The 18571-nt window shown below is 42.0% G+C and overlaps 1 protein-coding gene and 1 pseudogene across 1 annotated transcript; both read left to right on the forward strand.

Annotated features, from left to right (window-relative positions):
• Positions 1-8935: 8935 nt before the first annotated feature.
• On the forward strand, positions 8936-9457 carry LOC101611106 (interferon omega-1-like). The gene has a single exon (XM_012948762.2). The coding sequence runs from the start codon at positions 8936-8938 to the stop codon at positions 9455-9457; it is 522 nt and encodes a 173-aa protein (XP_012804216.2).
• Positions 9458-14884: 5427 nt separating this feature from the next.
• On the forward strand, positions 14885-15439 carry LOC101610816 (annotated as a pseudogene).
• Positions 15440-18571: the final 3132 nt, after the last annotated feature.

Consider the following 18571-nt stretch of genomic DNA (forward strand, 5'->3'; position numbering starts at 1 on the left):
GACCTGGGGAACCGAGCCTCGAACCGGGGTCCTTAGGCTTCACAGGCAAGCGCTTAACCGCTAAGCCATCTCTCCAGCCCTTAATCATCATTTTAAAGAACAGCCCCACAAAGCTGATCTTTGGAATATTATATAATAAGTTAATTTACATCACTGACATACTGGTTTACTCTGCAGCTTCATAACACATTATATTTTCAGGTAAATATGATAAATAATGTCTCTATGTTACTCATTGAAACATAAATGCTTATTGAATATCACAATATCATGTGGATTTCCAAATAAATTATCATGAACAGAATTTGTGAAACTCCACCGTTTCACATACAAAATATACAACAATATCTTAAAATGAAAAATAACCCATAGAAATCCAGAAAGCAAGAGAAATATGCATTGTTCTAGAGTAAGAGGAGATTTAACAATTTAAAAACAGCAATCAAAAATACAAAATGTATAAATTCTCCTATACTGAGAATAAAGGAACTGTATTCAAATCCCCTTCTGCTAGGCTTATGTGAGGCTCTGATGCAGTCAATCTCTCCAAGCCTCAGCTCTTTAAAGTTTATTTATTTATTTGGATTTTCAAGTTAGGGTCTTGCTGTGGCCCAGGCTGACCTGAAATTCACTATGGTAGGATCCTCCTACCATTGCCTCCAAGTGATGACATTAAAGATGTGAGCCACCATGCTTGGCTCTCAGTTTTCTTATGAATAAAATGAGCTGAAAATATGCTCACAGGGCTGTCACAGATATTACATGAAAACTTGCATTTTAGAAAACATACATAGTATCTTCCATCTTATACTATTTTAAGTATGGTAGATGGTTCCTGGAATTTTCCTTTCTTTTTATGGGAATATTGTTTCTTTCTTCAAAATTCTCACCTCCCAGTAATTGACCACCAAAAGAGACACTCCATCCTGCCTTATTCATTTTTTTATTTTTATTTTATTTTTATTTATTTATTTGAGAGAGACAGACAGAGAGAGAAAGAGGGAGAGAGAGAGAATGGGCACGCCAGGGCCTCTAGCCACTGCAAATGAACTCCAGATGCTTGCACCCCTTTGTGCATCTGGCTAACGTGGGTCCTGGGAAATCGAGCCCTGAACTGGGGTCCTTAGGCTTCACAGGCAAGTGCTTAACTGCTAATCCATCTCTCCAGCCCTTTTAAAAAATTTTTTATTGACAACTTCCATAATTGTAAACAATATCCTATGGTAATTCCCTTCCTACCCCCACTTTCCCCTTTGCAACTCCATTCTCCATCATATCCCCACACCCTCTTAATCAGTCTTTCTTTTATTTTGATGTCATGATCTTTTCCTCCTATTATGATGGTCTTATGTATCTTATGTAAGTAGTGTCAGACACTGTGAGGTCATGGATATCCAGGCCATTTTGTGTCTGGAAGAGTGCATTGTAAGCAGTCCTACCCTTCCTTTGGCTCTAACATTCTTTCCGCCCCCTCTTCTGCAATGGACCCTGAACCATGGAAGGTGTGATTGAGATATTTCAGTGCTCAGCACTCCTCTATCACTTCTTCTCAGCAGCATGGTGCCTTCTGAATCATCCAAGGTCACTGCCATCTGAAAAGAGAAGATTCTATAACCAATAGTGAGAGTAGTATTAATATATGGGTCTGAACATTAAGAGAAGTGCTTATTGGGCAGTTTGGTGAGCATAGTATATACTTTTAGCCAGACAGCAGCAAACATTACACCCCTAGGGCTCATGAATATCCCTGTTGTAGGTTTTCAGTATCAGGGATGTATTCCCTCCCATGGAGTAGGCCTCCAGTCAAGTAGAGGGTGGATGGTTTCCCCCATAATAGGTGTTCCACTATTGCACCTGTTGGCTCACTTGGTCTGGTTGGCCAAATATAAGGCTTACAGCATCCACTGTTGGGTATCTTCATTGGTGATCTCTCTCTCTTATTGAACTGCATGCAGTGTGGCTTTTTACAGCTACATATCAACTGGTCTACATGGAGGAGGTTTTCAGCTCAACTCCAGTAGGGTTTCTCAGTGACCTTGCAGCCCAAATATGTGGAGTCTTTGGCAATAGGGTCTTACCATCTATTCCTGGTGGGAAATCAAAGGCCGTGGCCATGGCTTGTAATGTTTTGGGGGCATCAGGGACCTTCCTGGCAAACAACTCACTGGAGGGTATCCCATCCCTGGCACTGAAAATTTTCTTGTAGCAATCTATGGCTCCTGTGTGTTCCATTGTCTAAAAAAGTAGTTTTCCATATGACTTATTTATATTCTCTTAGATTTTGATTAGCCCTCCTTCTATCTTTCCTTTACTCAATCTCTTCTCCTGACCAATGAGTCATATGCAATGGAAATTAAGAGGTCTCCATCCCAAATGCCTTATGATTTGTAGACATTTCATTCAGCATAGGACTCCTCCTGCTCATGGAGGTTTCTCTTTGTGCTGCAGAGACTCCTTCTGGATACCATATGGTACCATTGTGAAAGGACCTTTGTAAAGATAGGTATATAAAATTTAACTTTTACACCTTGTCTGGGGCCACCAGAAAAATATGAGACTAAAAATAAAAAGAAACACACCCCAAAAAGGAATTCTGGGAAAAATTTTGGAGACGATAAAAATCCTTAGGTTGGAGAGATGGTTCACTAGTTAAGGTACTTGTCTGCAATGCCTAACGACCCCAGGGTTCAATTCCCCAGTATTCATGTAAAACCAGATGCACAAAGTTGTGGTGCATACATCTGGAGTTTATTTGCAGTGGGTAGAGGCCTTGGTGCTCTCTCTCTCTCCTTGCAAATAAATAAATAAATAAAATATTTAAAAGAAATCTTCATCCTTCATATGCTGTGTAGTCTGGCTTTTTGCAGTCAGGAAGTGGCAGGTGGCAGAAGTGTCTGGAAGAGCAGCCAGTGTCCTGTGTGAGTGAAATACACACAGCATCCCTTGCTGATCCTGACACGTGGCACATCCTGTCCTCATCCCTACCTTTCTGAAACACACATTTTCATCATGAAATCTCAGCAAACATTTTCACCTTCCTCTAGAAGTCCTGGGTCCCCATCCTCATTACCTCCCTGAATATTCATACCGCTGTTTCCTTTTAGTTTCTGCCTCTTAGTTTCCCCCAAAGACCTTTAAAGCCACAAATTAAAAGCACAAGTTGAGAGTGAAAGTTCTTGGTTTGTCAAAAACTCTTATATGAAGAACTTTTTCCCCTTATGATACATACTTCTCTATCATCTGTTTGTCCGTCCGTCCGTCCGTCCGTCCGTCCGTCCGTCCGTCCGTCCGTCCATCCATCCATCCATCCATCCATCCATCCATCCATCCATCCATCCATCCATCCATCCATCCATCCATCCATCCATCCATCTATCTATCTATCTATCTATCTATCTATCTATCTATCTATCTATCTATCATCTATGTATCTATCTCAATTAGGAAGTGTTCCTATAAAGACGATGTAACAAGCTTTTAGCTAAAGGGAAATAGAAAACAGGATTCATTTAGAGTGGGTCTATGCGAGAACAGCGCCACCTCCTGGCCAATACTGGAGCAGTCAAGTCCAGGGAGCTCCTTTCTGTCTCCAGAAGCGGGCCTCCTTCCCCTGACACTATTTGAAACCCTGTTTTCTCAGAGCTAAAATATGGTAGATTCGTTGAAATCAATTCCCATGACTGGAACGAATCTCTTTTGATGGTTTGTGTGTTTTAGAGAGTGCCAATTGTTCCCAATTCAGGCAGAGCTGCTCTCTGTAGGCAATGGACTGCACTGTAGGACAGAAGTGTCAGAATGTGATCTTGGCCTACAGCATGCTCAGAGCCCGCGCTCACCTGACATATCAGCTCCTCCAGAGACAGCTTGCCCATGTGGGAGTGGAGGTGCAAGGGAAGTCAGGGGAATGTGTGTGATGCTGCATGTCTCCTTCCTAAGTGTAATCTGTGCTGTATGGATGTTTCCCACTAGCACCTCTCTTCTTGACCATATCATCTGGAGAAAGTTTCACCACTTTCCATAGCGTACGTGCAGGCTTCAGTGCGACCCTCATGGGCACTGGCAGAGAACACAGACACGGCCAGCTTATCATTACAAGGGTTGCCGTTGAGATTCATAGTCTGCCTGGTAGAGCTGCATGAGAGGTACCATGACGATCTGTACAGTATGGTAACTGAAGAAGGTAATGGGGGCTGAAGAGATGGATTAGCGGTTAAGGTGCTTGCCTGTGAACCTAAGGACCCAGGTTTCATTATGCAGTATCCATGTAAGCCAGATGCACAAGGTGACGCGTGCATCTGGAGTTCTTTTGCAGTGGCTAGAGGCCCCTGGGGCACGTGTGCATGTTTACACACACAAACATACACACACACACACACACACTCTCTCTCTCTCTCTCTCTCTCTTTGCTCAAATAAAATAAATAAATATGTAACAAATAAAATATTATCGAATAATTAAGAGGATGCTGGGCTGGAGACATGGGAGTTACTCCAAATGAGATCTCACTCATCTCTACCTGAACTTGGAGACCCAGGATGTACATTGCTCCTGTCCTGTTCAAGGGTTAGAGGATCTAACTTACATGGGGGTTGAGTTTTTGGTCCATTTGGCTATTCTCTCCTCTTCCACCACTTTGAAGTCACTAGTATAGGAGCAGAGCTATGATATAAACTTACATTTTAGCTGACAGCGTAAGCCATAAAAATTTTTGTGTATATTTATAGGGTACTGTGCAATGTTCTGATACATGTAAGCATGGTATAAAGATTATAATTTAAACATCCATATTCTCAAACATTTTTCCATAGAAAACTCTGAAAATCTTTTCATCTAAGTTCTGGGATGGACAGTCCATCCTGGTTATTTCTAGGTACCTACTGTGCAGTAGCCTGGCAGAGCTTTGGCTGTCCCCTCAATATAACTAGGAATCCACCAGCTCTCCTCATTGTCCCTGTATCCTAACCTCCCATACTCTCTGGTAATGACTTTGTATTATAAATCTGGCTAATTTGTGATCATACAGCATTTTTTCATTATGACCTCTTCTATCTTTGGTTGATGGTCACATTTTCAACTTCTTTTTCTTTCTTTTTTAAAATTTTTTTCCTTATTTATTTGAGAGTGACAGACAGAGAAAGAAAGAGGAAGAGGGAGAGACAGAGAGAATGTATGCACCAGGGCTTCCAGCCACTGCAAATGAACTCCAGACGCGTGCGCCCCCTTGTGCATCTGGCTAACATGGGTCCTGGGGAATCAAGCCTTGAACAGGGGTCCTTAGGCATCACAGGCAAGCACTTAACTGCTAAGCCATCTCTCTAGCCCTTATTTTTCACTATATACAATGCTCCAATTGTCTGTGGCTTGGCTCTATACTGACACATTGCCCTCAAAGTCTGTATGGCCATGTCTTATTTCACAACATAGTTATTGACTTATTATGTATTCAACAGAAATATCATTGAGAGGCAGGGCTAGAATGATGAGGATGAGGATCAGATGAAGTGGGGGAGGGAGTGTTCAGCTGTCCACTCACATATATCCCTCAGTAGAGCCACATTCATGCTTACTGCACTTCTAGTCCTGCAGACACTTAAGCGTGTTGAACAGGAAGAAGGCAGTGACCCTGTGAACACAGAGACCTTGGAGAAATGTCACCATGCAGGGCTAGATGGAGATAAGCAATATTTTGAACTTCATCACTGTAAGTATAATTAGGGACATGCTATGAAGTGCCCCGTGCGCTGGCTCCTGAGGCTCAGTGATCCACAATCCACTAGTCTTACATAATGAGGGCAGACACACAATAAGCAGCAGACACCGCTCGTGCAGGTCAGCACCAGCGAGCAGGCACAGTGCAGGACCTCTCTGCCCCCGGCCAGGGGCTTCAGCATTCTGAGTTCCCCAGAGGGTCGTCCATGGGAAGGGGACATGCCTTTTCTCAGAAAATGAAGTGTCCTACGAAAAAACCAGCAGCAGCTGGAGAATGTGAAGAACAGAGCTGCTCACAGCATCTACAACACTGGGGGTTCTTACCAACAGAACAACGTCAACGGGCTGTTGCATCAACTGTTCACATACTTTCAGTTTAGAAAAAGTGAAGATTGGAGAGGATTCTGAGAGCACTGGGTGATCCCCGGGGAAGAGCCCAACACTTGTGACCCAGCAGGATGGCACTGACCCCACACCCACATGCAGGGCATCTTCTGGGTCTGCTTGCCAGTCTCCTCTGAATTGGTGATGTTTCCTTCCTCCTTAAAGCTGTTCACATTTTTATTTCATAAGAGAGATGGCAAGGAGCTAGCCTTGCAAAGACAAGATAGTCTGTTGCAGTCTGTTGGGAAGGAAGTGGCTCTCCTTTGAACATCTAACAGAGTCATTTAGTTGCTTTTGTGAACTCCTGCATTGGCCCCCATTCTTCACTTTGCTACAGTTCCTAGTACCCAACACTGCTGCATTGAACTGTACTGACTCATATTTTCCCTTTTGACAGCAGAGGCACACTCTTTCTCTTTCATGATAACAGAAACAACTTTTTCCTTTAGGTCACAACCACTTTCAAGTTTTGCCTTCTAGGAAAGTGCAAGGGAGAAATAAAAAATCAGATGTAATGAAAATAATAGTGAAGAATAAAGCTACCTCTTTTCCTTTCTTCAGTGCTTGTATTTTTCATTACTTTATTATGAAGTAAAATGTAATGAAGGGACAGGTGAACAAATTTTCTCAATTAAACCTCTACTATATTTAAAAAAAGATTAAAACTTTTAAGTAAAAAAGCTATTTCTGCCTGATAGAAGAGACTGAATGTCTAGGCTGCATTTGGATACAGGGGCAAAAAGGGGAAATGAATGACTTGGAAAACATGTAGGTCACTGGCTCTTGAGTCACCTTGTATTTCCACTTCAGAGCTGCCCTGCATAAGAAGTAATCAGTGGTCACAGAAACGTATGTATCGTGAAGTAATATTTAGAAAGTCTGCAACATATTTCTCTAATAAAAATGTAATTCCAATAAATTGACAGTTTTCCTCACTTACCTAGACAAAAAAGGCTTTTGCCTTTCATACTGAGGAGTCTTGAACCACTTTGATACTTGGAAACGTGGGTCATCCCCTCACCAAGCGCTGCGGGGTCAAAAGCAACTCCCTCCTCGGATTCACCACGCTGCCAACCAAGAGAACAGCACTTCCGGTCACAGAGCTCAGGCGTGGTCAGGATGTGGCGAGCGGGCTGTCAGGGGTGCAGGGAGGAGTGGACTGAGGACCTCTGTCATGTCACCGTCACCATGTGAATCACTCAGCTCTGGGGAGGCAACATGACCCGGGGACTAGAACCTCCTCATCCATGCACATCTGGGCAGAGAGAGACAGCACTCAGGGAAGGGTGGTCGTTACCACCTGAAGAAACTAGACCTCAGTACAGAAGAGATGGACAGAAAGGGCGAGGCCACAATAATTTAACCTTTGTCCCCAATGAGGCACAACATGATCCTGCACAGATTCATGTCCAAAGGAGAGAAAGATCAGAGAAGCTCTTTCACCAGTCATCGCTCACCTTTAGGATAAAACAGAAATGCACTCTATGTTCTATAGGCATCATTGAACAGTTATAGAAGCCAACAGGGTCAAGGGAGCTTCACTTTTTTATAAAATAAAGAAGACAAAAATTTCTACCTAGAGAAATATTTATTTGTAAAATGTATATAATCGTTCGCGTGTGTGAATGAGGATTTACATATATGCGTACACTTCTGACTTTAGGCCATAGACGACTCTCAGAAGAATGTTAATTACTGTTTGGCTAGAAATGCCTGAAGTTTACTGAGAAAATTCATCTTCCATTGTAAAAGGAATAGCTTGGCCTCCTTGTGTTCTTAGGCCACATGGAAAACAAACAAATGAAAACAAAAAAGGAAATAAAACTGTAGAGAGATGTTGTTGCAGCCAGGTTCGCATTGCAGGTAGAAATCACCCAACCAAGAGCAGCTTGTGGGAAAAAGAGGTTGATTATGGCTTAAAGGCTCAAGGGAAAGCTCAATGATGGCAGGGGAAAATGATGGCATGAGCAGAGGGTGGACATCACCCCCTAGCCAACATAAGATGGACCATAGCCACAGGAGAGTGTGCCAGAAACTGGCATGGGGAAACTGGCTATAATACCCATAAGCCCGCCCCCAACAATACACTGCCTCCTGGAGGTGTTAATCCCCAAATCTCCATCAGCTAGGAACCTAGCATTCAGAACACCTAAGTTTGTGGGGACAGCTAAGTCAAACCACCACAGATGTTCAGAAAATGAAAATCATCTTTCCTGTGTAAAAGCCATGCAGACAGGGAATGTCTTCAGAGAACCTCAGCTCCCAGCTTCACCCAGACCAGCAGCACCCTTATTTCCTTGAAGTAAAACAGAAGGCCACCCTCTGCTCTCCTTTGTAAAGAGCTTCTTTACCACGCATGTTTTCAAGGAAATTCTAATGGTCAAGGGAGCATCACTGTCCTGTAACAGAAGGAAGGAAAAAGGGATGTGAAGATTGAGGCTGAAAATGTCTTCATAGAGCAAGCAGCAGTATTTGTATGTGAAAAAGTACAATTGTGCTTGTATGTGCAAATGAGGATTGACATACATGGACACATTTCTGACTTTAGGCCACAGACGCTTTTCATTGGAATGTTAATTACTACTTGTTTAGAAGTAGGTGAAATGTACTGGGAATATTCATCTTCTATAGTAATAGGAAGATTTTAGCCTTACGTTCATAAGATACATGGAAAACATATAAATGAAAACAAAAAAGGAAGCAAAATTGTACAGAGATGTTCAGAAAGTGAAATCGTGTTTCTTTTATAAAAACCATTCAGACAGAATGTCTTCAGAGAACCTCAGCTCCCAGCTTCACCCAGCCCCCAGCTCAGCCAGGCCAGCAGCTCCCTCATTTCCCCATGGCTCTCCTGCTCCCTCTACTGGCCGCCATGGTGGTGTGCATCTGTGGCTCTGTTAGCTCTCTGGGCTGTAACCTGCCCCACAACTCTGTCATGCTTAGCAGAAGGACCTTAGACCTCCTGGACCAAATGAGGAGGGTCTCCCCTTTCCTGTGTCTGAAGGACAGAAGGGACTTCCGACTCCCTCGGGAGATGGTGGACGGTGTCCAGTTGCAGAAGGCCCAGGCCATGTCTGTCTCCCAGCTGGTGCTCCAGCAGACCCTCCAGCTCTTCTCCACAGACCACGCCTCTGCTGCCTGGGATGAGACCCTCCTGCTCCAGCTCCGCAGTGAGCTGTTTCAGCACGTGGAGGCCCTGCAGCCGTGTTTAGTGCAGGCGACGGGAGGGGACAGGTCTGCTGAGGACCCAAGCCTGGCCTTGAGGAGATACTTCAGGAGAATTCATCTCTACCTGAAAGAGAAGAAGTACAGCGACTGTGCCTGGGAAATCGTCAGATCAGAAATCATGAGAGCCTTCTCCTGATGAGGAAGGTGTGTCGAGAAAGGCTGGAAGTAAAGAGAGACCTGGAGTCATCTTGAAACCCTCCTTCCTGATGCTCTGCCATCTGCAAATTGTGCATCTACCTGTGGTCATTCTGACAGGCTCTTATTTCTTCTTTTGCCACATTTTGTTGAGTAAATTCACCAAATATTTTGATTCTACTAAGTGTATGAATGTGAAAAATAATTAACTTCAAGAGCAACAGTCCTTCAGAGATGGCAGATCTGAAGTTTATTTATGTACTTATATTTATCTCTTTATTTCCATTATTGTTTGTATGGGTCATACATGTAAGATTTGTATATTGTATGGACATGTATGTATTTGCATTGCAGTAAAATTATAACACAGTTAGTTTCTAATGTTGCTTATTTTATATTTTGTCTTATTTATTTAGTAAATGTCAAATTTCTTAGATTGGTTTACTATGATATAATGTTCACAGCTTTTGGTTATGTTCGTTCATGTTATATGTATAAATTGGGTAAAATGGAGGTTGTGTAATTTACTTAAGTTATGAAAATGAAGAGTTTCCCCAGTTTCAGTGTCACGGGTATAGAGACAATAAAATAAATAAATGCTTCTTGTCTTTCAATTATGCCGAATGATACAAAGGGCAGGGAAGGAAAGTGAGCTCACAGCAGATGCTATGGGCATATGAGTAATGACTGGTTGAGATTTAAAAAACTAAATTTGGAGGCCAGGCATGGTGGTGCATGCCTTTAGTCCCAGCACTCGGGAGGCAGAGGTAGGAGGATTGCCATGAGTTCAAGGCCACCCTAAGACTACAGAGTGAATTCCAGGTCAGCCTGGGCTAGAGTGAAACCCTACTTTGAAAAACAAAAATACAAACAAACAAACAAAAAAACTAAATTTGGGTTTTATTCCCAATGTGCCTTGGAGGTATGAGAATGCAGAAGCATCGTCAAAAAAAACAAAAAAAAAAACAAACAAACAAACAAAAAAAAAAACAACAGGCTATGTACAGAAATTAGATATGAGAGAGTGCATACAACAAGACATAAAATTAGGAAACATTTCCCGGAATGAAAGAGAAATGCAGAAAAGAAGGGCTATGGAAGTAAATGATATCAAAATCTTGAAATTTAACCCACTATATCCATATGGCTCTCTATAATTTCACTAGTTCCATTCATGAGGGCTCTGCCTTCAAGAGTTAATCTCAGCTCCACCTCCTAATAGTAACACTTTGGAGATTAGGATTTAACACATCAGTTTCTGCACAGAGCAAACACTCAACCACAGGTAATACGAATTTGGGCTATATGTGCTTGTGGTGGTTTGAATGTGAATGTATGTCCCCCACATTCAAGTGTTTTATTAAGATTGTAAATTGGGTCTCCATGTGCCTGGCTGGAGGAGGTGTCACTGGGGACAGATCCTGGGATCCAGCCCAAAGGTGTGTTTGAGGGCAGATCTCATTCCAGCCCAAAGGTGTACAGAGCCGTGTGAGCTCTAGCAGGTCCCTGCTTGCTTCTTTTTGGTATTTTCTAGCTGTAGTTGCTTCTCTTTTCTTGGCTCTGAGAAAGGGTGCCAGCTTCTCCCACCATTGAGGGAGCTTCCTATGGATCTATAAGCTTCCTTCCTGCCATGCACTGTGTTTGGTTGGATGTTCATTCCAGCATTGTGGACCTGTCTACTACAGGTGTCTAATTTGAAGAAACATCTAATCAAATCCTTTGTATATTTTATTTATTTATTTATTTATGAGAGTGACAGAGAAAGAGGAAGAGAGAGAGAGAGAGCGCGAATGGGTGCGCCAGGGCTCCAGCCACTGCAAATGAACTTCAGATGCATGCTCCCTCTTGTGCAGATGGCTTATGTGGGTCCTGGGGAATTGAACCGGGGTCCTTTGGCTTTGCAGGCAAATGCCTTAACTGCTAAGTCATCTCTCCAGACCTCCTTTGTTTATTCTTAACTTACATGGCATTTATTGTCAAGTTAACAGAGTTCCTTATATATCTTGGATATTGCATTATTAGATATATGATATGCAAATATTTTCTTCAAAGCTTAAAGTTATTATTTTATTCTACTGATTGTGTTCCCATATGTGTGTGTGTGCATGCCATGTAAATGTGTGCACCTGTGAATGCTTGTATGTGTACATGTGTATGGAAGACTACAGAAAGATAGACATTCCACTTCTTCTTGAGACGGGGTCTGCCATTGAATGGGAGCTCACCAATTAAATTAAAGTGGCTGGTGATGGAGCCCCAGAGATCCTTCCATCTCCACCTTCCTAGCACTTAGATTAGAGATGCTGACCAGCACATGAATTTTTATGTGGGCCCTGGGAATCAAACTCAGGTACTCATTCTTACAAGGCAAGTACTTTCCACCTGAACTGTTGCCCAGCAACTGATTTTGTTCTTGACACACAATATTTATAAATGTCCACATCAGTCCAATATATATATTTTAGTTATCTGCTTTGTTGTGTCATATCCAAGAATTTATTACCTAATCCAAGTTCATAAAATTTTCCCTATAAGTTTTCTTCTTCCAATTTTATGGTATAACCACCCATCTTTATGTCACTGCACTCAGGCATACCTCAAAAAATACTATTGGCTCAGTTCTAACTGACCCCAGTGAAGCATACCTCATAAGAAAGTGTTGAATTTGAGGTTTCCTCATCCATCTACATGTTACATTTACAATACAATAGAGTCAATTATCAAGTGTTGAATATTATTATATATAGAATTTATATATCTAACTAAAACAACTCTATTTATAAAAAAAGTTGCTAACAAACTAGTCAGCCTTCAGCCAGCACAAGTGTTTTTCTGGGGAGAGGAAGTTGCCCCAGTGATGATGACTTGTGCTTCATCAGGGAGGTGCTGCTGAAGGCCGACGTGCCTTGCTAACTAATCAAAACAGAGCAATGAACTCCAATGCATCCACTGACTGCTCTTATTTTGAAAGCTTTCTTGGAACTGTGTGATGTTACTTTGCAGCATTTCAACCACAGCAATACATCTTTCAAAATTGGACTTCAGTCTCACAAACCTTTCCATTATTTTATTAACTATGTGTTGTAATGTCTAAGTTACTTCATGTCATTTAAACAATGACATAACATCTTAATGAGGAGCAGGTTCCATCTTAAGTCAACTTTTTCTGTGTTCATCCATAAGAATTAATTCTTATCCATTAAATTCAGTATTCAATGTTAAGGCTCACAAAGAGAAGGTGGAAACATGAGCCGTCTCTTGAGTGATACCCCTGGGCCTGGTGCTGAGGAGAACACAGCCATAATACCAAGTGCAATTGTTACAGAGCTGGTTTGCTAAGGTTGTTTCCAAACCAGCTGTTGAAATGGTACCAACGTAAGGGCTTAGACAACTACATTAGTAGGCAAAGTAACAAAGATAAGGCCAATGTACAGGGTTACTGGGAAAGTCAACCAGGGCTATACTCAGTATTAATCCAGCTATGAACATAGGTAAAGATGGGTGCTTGGGGTTGATAAGAAGTGACTAGGTTTGACACCAATTTAACTGCTTTGGGAAAGTTGAATTTTAATGCAAATATGCAGAGAAAGAATCAATCTCATGTTATTTTATAAAACCCATGCTAACATTGGCCTTAAATCTCCCAAGCTGCAAAAGTTAGACAAGGTGTTTCAGTCAAATTCTCATTGCAGGACAGAACACTGATGAACATCAGTTTATGGGAGGAGGCGTTTATTTCATCTTAGATTTCCACGTCACGGTCCATGTTGATGCGGAAGGCGTGGCCACAGGGGCTCAGGGCGGCTGCTCACATTCAGTCCAAGTGAGGAAGCAGAAAGTGATAGATTTCCCGCTCTTCCAGCTCTCCCCTGTGCATAGCATCCAGGCCTAGCCCACAGAATGTTCAGGTAGGAAGGTGCATCTTCCTACCTCAGCATTATCAAACTAATCCCTCACAAGGGCTGACCTAATCTCCACAGGTGATACTAGGTCCCTTCAAACCAATAATCAAGATCAACCATCACAAGGAGTGTGAACAAACTTTACACCATCAAGTAATTTGTGGTCCTCCAAAGATGAACCACAGCCAAGATCACTTTGGGGGTGGGGACTGAACAGTATGGCACAGTTTCAAACTCACTATGTAGCCAAAGCTGGCCTTAGTTTTCTTGCCTCCACTTCCTGAGGCCTAGGATCACAACTGTGTCCCGCCACACCTGACATAACATCTAATTTCTTACTCCTCGTTTCTCCTGTTGGCTTTGCTCCTGTGTCACATGAGAAGTGCTGAGCTGTCATCATGAAGGATGATGAACAATCGCAAGATCAGATGGCATGGGGAGAAGATGCTTCACTTGAGAACTTTGATCTCAAAGTCCTATTCTAAGAGGTAGCCCTGGCTACATACAAGCTCTCAGTGCTTATCATGACAACCTTGTTCAACTTCTGACTGTGAGGTAGGTTTGGGTATTAAATGCAAATAGCTTATAATACATGACTTCATTCTACTGCAGATTTTTTTAACCACATTAATAATTTTAAGCAACCCTTAATGTAAGAAATGCTTACAATCTTTGGGTAAATAATTAGCACCTACTGAAATAAAAATACGCTTTCTTACACTAATTAAAATGTAAGAAAATAGAGCTGGTGCGAATAAAATTACTTCATTTTAGGCTTTTAAAATGATTTGAGTGATTTTGAAGTGTATCACTGTATCTCCATTATTATTATGGATCTGGAAAATATAATTTGCAACTTATATATACCTTACATTCACTGCACATTTAGTTGTAAAGTTAAGCTAAATTCAGAATGTCTTATGTATAATATATAGCTGAAATTTTGTCACTTTCTACTTTGTCCTGGATATGAAAAGTAAATTTCACACATATATGTTTTTCCTATAAATATAATGAAATTTTAATTAAGGATTAAATTTTTTGAGGAATAAACTTTAAAAATTTATTTATTTATTTGACAGAGAAAGGTGGGGGGGGGGGGAGAGAATGGGCATGCCAGGGCCTCCACCCACTGCAAACAAACTCCAGATGCATGTGCCCCCTTGTGCATCTGGCTAACATAGGCCCTGGGGAATTGAACCTGCGTCCTTTGGCTTTGCAGGCAAACACCTTAACCACTAAACCATTCCTCCAGCCCAAGGAATAAAGTTCTAGAAAGCTTTTGTTGATGGAAAGAAGGGAAAGTGAAAGTAATAATGAAACCCAAATTGGTTGAGAATCATCTAAAACACCGAAAGATAATGAATTACAGAAAGTGAAAAGGGAAGTGGAAAGTAAGAGGAGGGATCCAGAAAATGGAAATATTACTATTAAAGATGTGTGCACAAAGCCTGGTCTTCAGGGAAGCTAGAGGTGGAGGGTGATGACCACACTCCCCATGGAGCTGCAGCATCTGCAAATCCCCCATGGCCTGGCCCTTTGCTTTCCTCATGGCCCTGGTGGTGCTCAGCTGCACATCCTCCTGTTCTCGGGCCTGTGACCTGTGACCTGCCTCAGACCCATAGATGGGGAAACGGGAGAACCTTGACTCTCCTGGAGCAAGTGAGGGGAATCTGCCTGTTCTCCTGTCTGAAGAACAGAAATGACTTTAGATCCCCCAGGGTGAGTCCAGTACTAAGCTGTTCCGGAACACTCAAGCCATCTCTGTCCTCCATGAGCTCACCCTGCAGATCTTGAACCTCTTCTGCAGCAAGGACTTGCCCACTGCTTGGGAGACGATCCTCCTGGGCAAATTTTGCACTGGCCTCTATCAGCAGCTGAGTGACCTGCATGCAAGTCTGTCTGATGCAGCAGGTGGGGTGCAAGAGGCTCCCATGATATTTCAAGACTCCCTAGTGCTTGTGAAGAAATACTTCCAGAGGATCACTGGCTACCTGAAAGAGAAGAGATACAGTACTTGTGCCTGGGAGGTGGTCAGAGCAGAAATGCAAAATACTTTTAAGAACTTATTTGTAACATAGAGCAGAAAAACAGGTAGTTTTGGAGGAGAATTTAGATTGTGTTTCATGCATATCTTTATTTTGTGTATGTGTGTTCTGAGGGTGGTATATGTGTGTCTACATGTTTGCTTGTGCACACATGTTAGAGGGTGAACACTGGGTCTACATCATGTTAGGTATGCACTGTAGCTCTGAGGTACTCATCAGCCCAAGTTTTACTTTGTAGAAAGATACTTAAGGTTCAGTTAGATTTTATGGGAATATTGTCTATTGGTAAATCCTCTGTCTAATATTTTATTGGTATTAAATCTTGACATTTTACTTTTTACAATGATAACTTATTACTATTGGCACCTGATAACATATGTGATCAATGCTCTGTTGCATGTCAGCAAGCGACTCTGTGGACTGAACCCACAACTACACTGAGGAAGCAGATGGAATGAGTGGGGTTAGTGGGAGCTGCTGTGGTAGAAGTAATAAGACCAAGGCACATTGGGTTGTGCAGAGGATGAAAAAGAAAAGATCACTTCCATTCTCTTCTCATCTGAGATGTCTTTTTTCTTATTTTTTGGAGCATATTTAGAATTACATTCTTTTTTTTTTTTTTTTTTGTATCTCAGTTTGCCCAAATGAAACCTTAGCATTCTACATTAACTGTAGAAAGAAAAAAATGTATGCTTTGGAAATTATGAAAGAATAATTGTTTACTTCCCTACTTAGGTGCTAATGTCAATATGAAATAGAAAATAATTCCTGGGCTGGGGAGATGGTCTATGAATAACTGGTTACAGCACCAGCATGAGCGCACGCGTTTATATTGCCATCATCCATATAAAACACAGAACACTGTGGCAGGCATGTATAATTCCAGTGTTCCTCTGGAAAAATTTGAGGTGGGGTTAGGTGAAGCTCCCAGAAGCATGTAGGCCAACTAGCCTGGCAAACACAGTAGTGAACAATGAGGAACCCTCCCTCAAACACGGTGAAAGTCAAATACCAATACCTGTGTTTTCCTTTCATTGCTACATGTGTGCCAGGGCACAGGCTCATCCACACATACACTCACACATGCACACACATAATGAAGAGACAATAATTCCAAAGCAACAAGACAATCTTAAATGATCAATCTAAAAAATTTAAAGTATGTTTAAAACTCTGATCACTTTGAAACTCGTTAAGATAGAGTAGTTTTATTTATGGTCATATTCTGTAACTCGCTGTCCTATGTTTTCTCTGTAAGAAGGAGCTGTAAGCACTGACCAGATCATCTCAAAAAGGATAATGGTTACCTTAGCAGAAGATTGTGATGGAGGAAAATCATCACTCTCTTCTCTGTAGTCTTGCTCATTAACACAGAGAATGATTTATGTTTACCTGTAACAGAATGACTTTTCTCATTTGAAAGACATCCCTTCTTTGACCAACTGAAATATCTTGAGGAAACTCAAGTTGAGAAAATAAATAAATTAAGTTAAATCATGATGTTCCATAATCTTTTAAGGGAACATTTAAAGTGAATGCAAATAATATACAAGTGTATGCAGAACATGCAAAATACTGTGCTCTCACTTTAAGAGTCATGTGTGTACTTGGGTTGCAAGGCCACTGAGTAATCCTGCTGGAAGTGAGCTGATAGCCTCTTCCATGTAGACCAGCTGACAGAAAGCTGGAAGAAGCCATTCTACATGCAGTTCAATGGGAGAAAGATACACCACCAGTGAAGATACTCAACAGTGGACACTGCAAGCCTTATAATTGGCCAGCCAGTCCAAATGAGCCAATGGGTGCAATAATGGCAAGTTTGTCATGGTGGAAACCAACTGCCCTCTAATTGGACTGGAGGCCAGCTCCAAGGGAGGGAATACATCCCTGATACTGAAAACTTAAAGCAGGGGTAGTCATGAGCACTAGAGATGTAACATCTGCTGAGGTCTGCATAAGTGTATATACTATGATTATCAAACTGCCCAGTAAGCACTTCTCTTAATACTCATACCCTTATATTAATGGTACTCTCATTTTGGATAGAGAATCTTCTCTTTTCAGATGGCAGTGACCTTGGGACAACTCAGAAGGTATCATGGTGCTGGAAAGAAGTAACTAGAGTACCAAGTAACATCTCGATCACAACTTCCAAGGCTCAGGGTCTAATGCGGAAGAGGTGGCAGAAAGAATGTAAGAGCCAAAGGAAGGGTTGGACTCCTTACAACGTGCTCCCTCCAGACATAAAATGGCCTCGATATCCATGACCTCATAATAATGCCTGACACTACCTACACAAGACCATCATAAGAGGAGGGAAGGATCATGGCATCCAAATAGAGGAGAGACTTATGAGATAGGGAGTGTATGTGATGGAGAATGGAATTTCAAAGGGGAAAAAGGAGGAGGGGGGTATTACTATGGGATATGTTTTATAATCATGGAAAATGTTTAATAAAATTGAGAAAAAAAATAATAAAATTTTAAAAAAGAGTCATGTGTGGAAAGATCTTCTGAGCACTTAGGTATGTCAAATCAGCTCTATGTTGCTGGGATGATCCTCCAGACCAGGCACAGCTTATGGGAGGGGGGGTGGAATTTATTTCAGGCTCAGAGATCCAGAAGTGCCAGTATAGCAGAAGAAGCTGGCTCTCTTTCTCAGATCCAGGCAGAGCAAGAAGAGATCAGCACCAGCACCACCAAAAGCAAGCCCACTCTGGGTACTCCAGGCAGAGCTCAAGCGCTCTGCATACCTTTAGTCTGAGTTCAGATCCTCCCCCACGAACACCTTAGGGATGTGCCCACAGTGACATCTCTTCCTGCCAGGTGGCTGGAACTCCAAGTGATAGCTTTAATAAAACATTTGAGTCTATTGGGGAACACAAATTCAAACTACCACAAGGGGCAAGAGTCACAATGTCACATACATCATCCAGCTTCTCTGGCTTTTTCAAGATGCCCACAGCCTGCCCATAACAACGGTATCAGTGATGAACTCTGACCTACATCAGAGTCATGGACATACCATCAGGAAGCTCTGGTGTATTTGGCAGAATGAGGTTGATCATGTTCCCTTTCCTGTTCTGAAGGACAGGAGGGACTTATCATTCTCCCAGAAGATAGTGGGTGGCAACCACTTCTAGAAGTCTCAACCTTTTCTGGCAT

This window comes from Jaculus jaculus, chromosome 1 (assembly GCF_020740685.1).
Source record: "Jaculus jaculus isolate mJacJac1 chromosome 1, mJacJac1.mat.Y.cur, whole genome shotgun sequence".
Classification (NCBI taxonomy): domain Eukaryota; kingdom Metazoa; phylum Chordata; class Mammalia; order Rodentia; family Dipodidae; genus Jaculus; species Jaculus jaculus.

What these genes read in the sequence shown, in the direction of transcription:
- LOC101611106 (XM_012948762.2), top strand. Translation starts at nt 8,936, where the DNA reads ATGGCTCTCCTGCTCCCTCTACTGGCCGCCATGGTGGTGTGCATCTGT.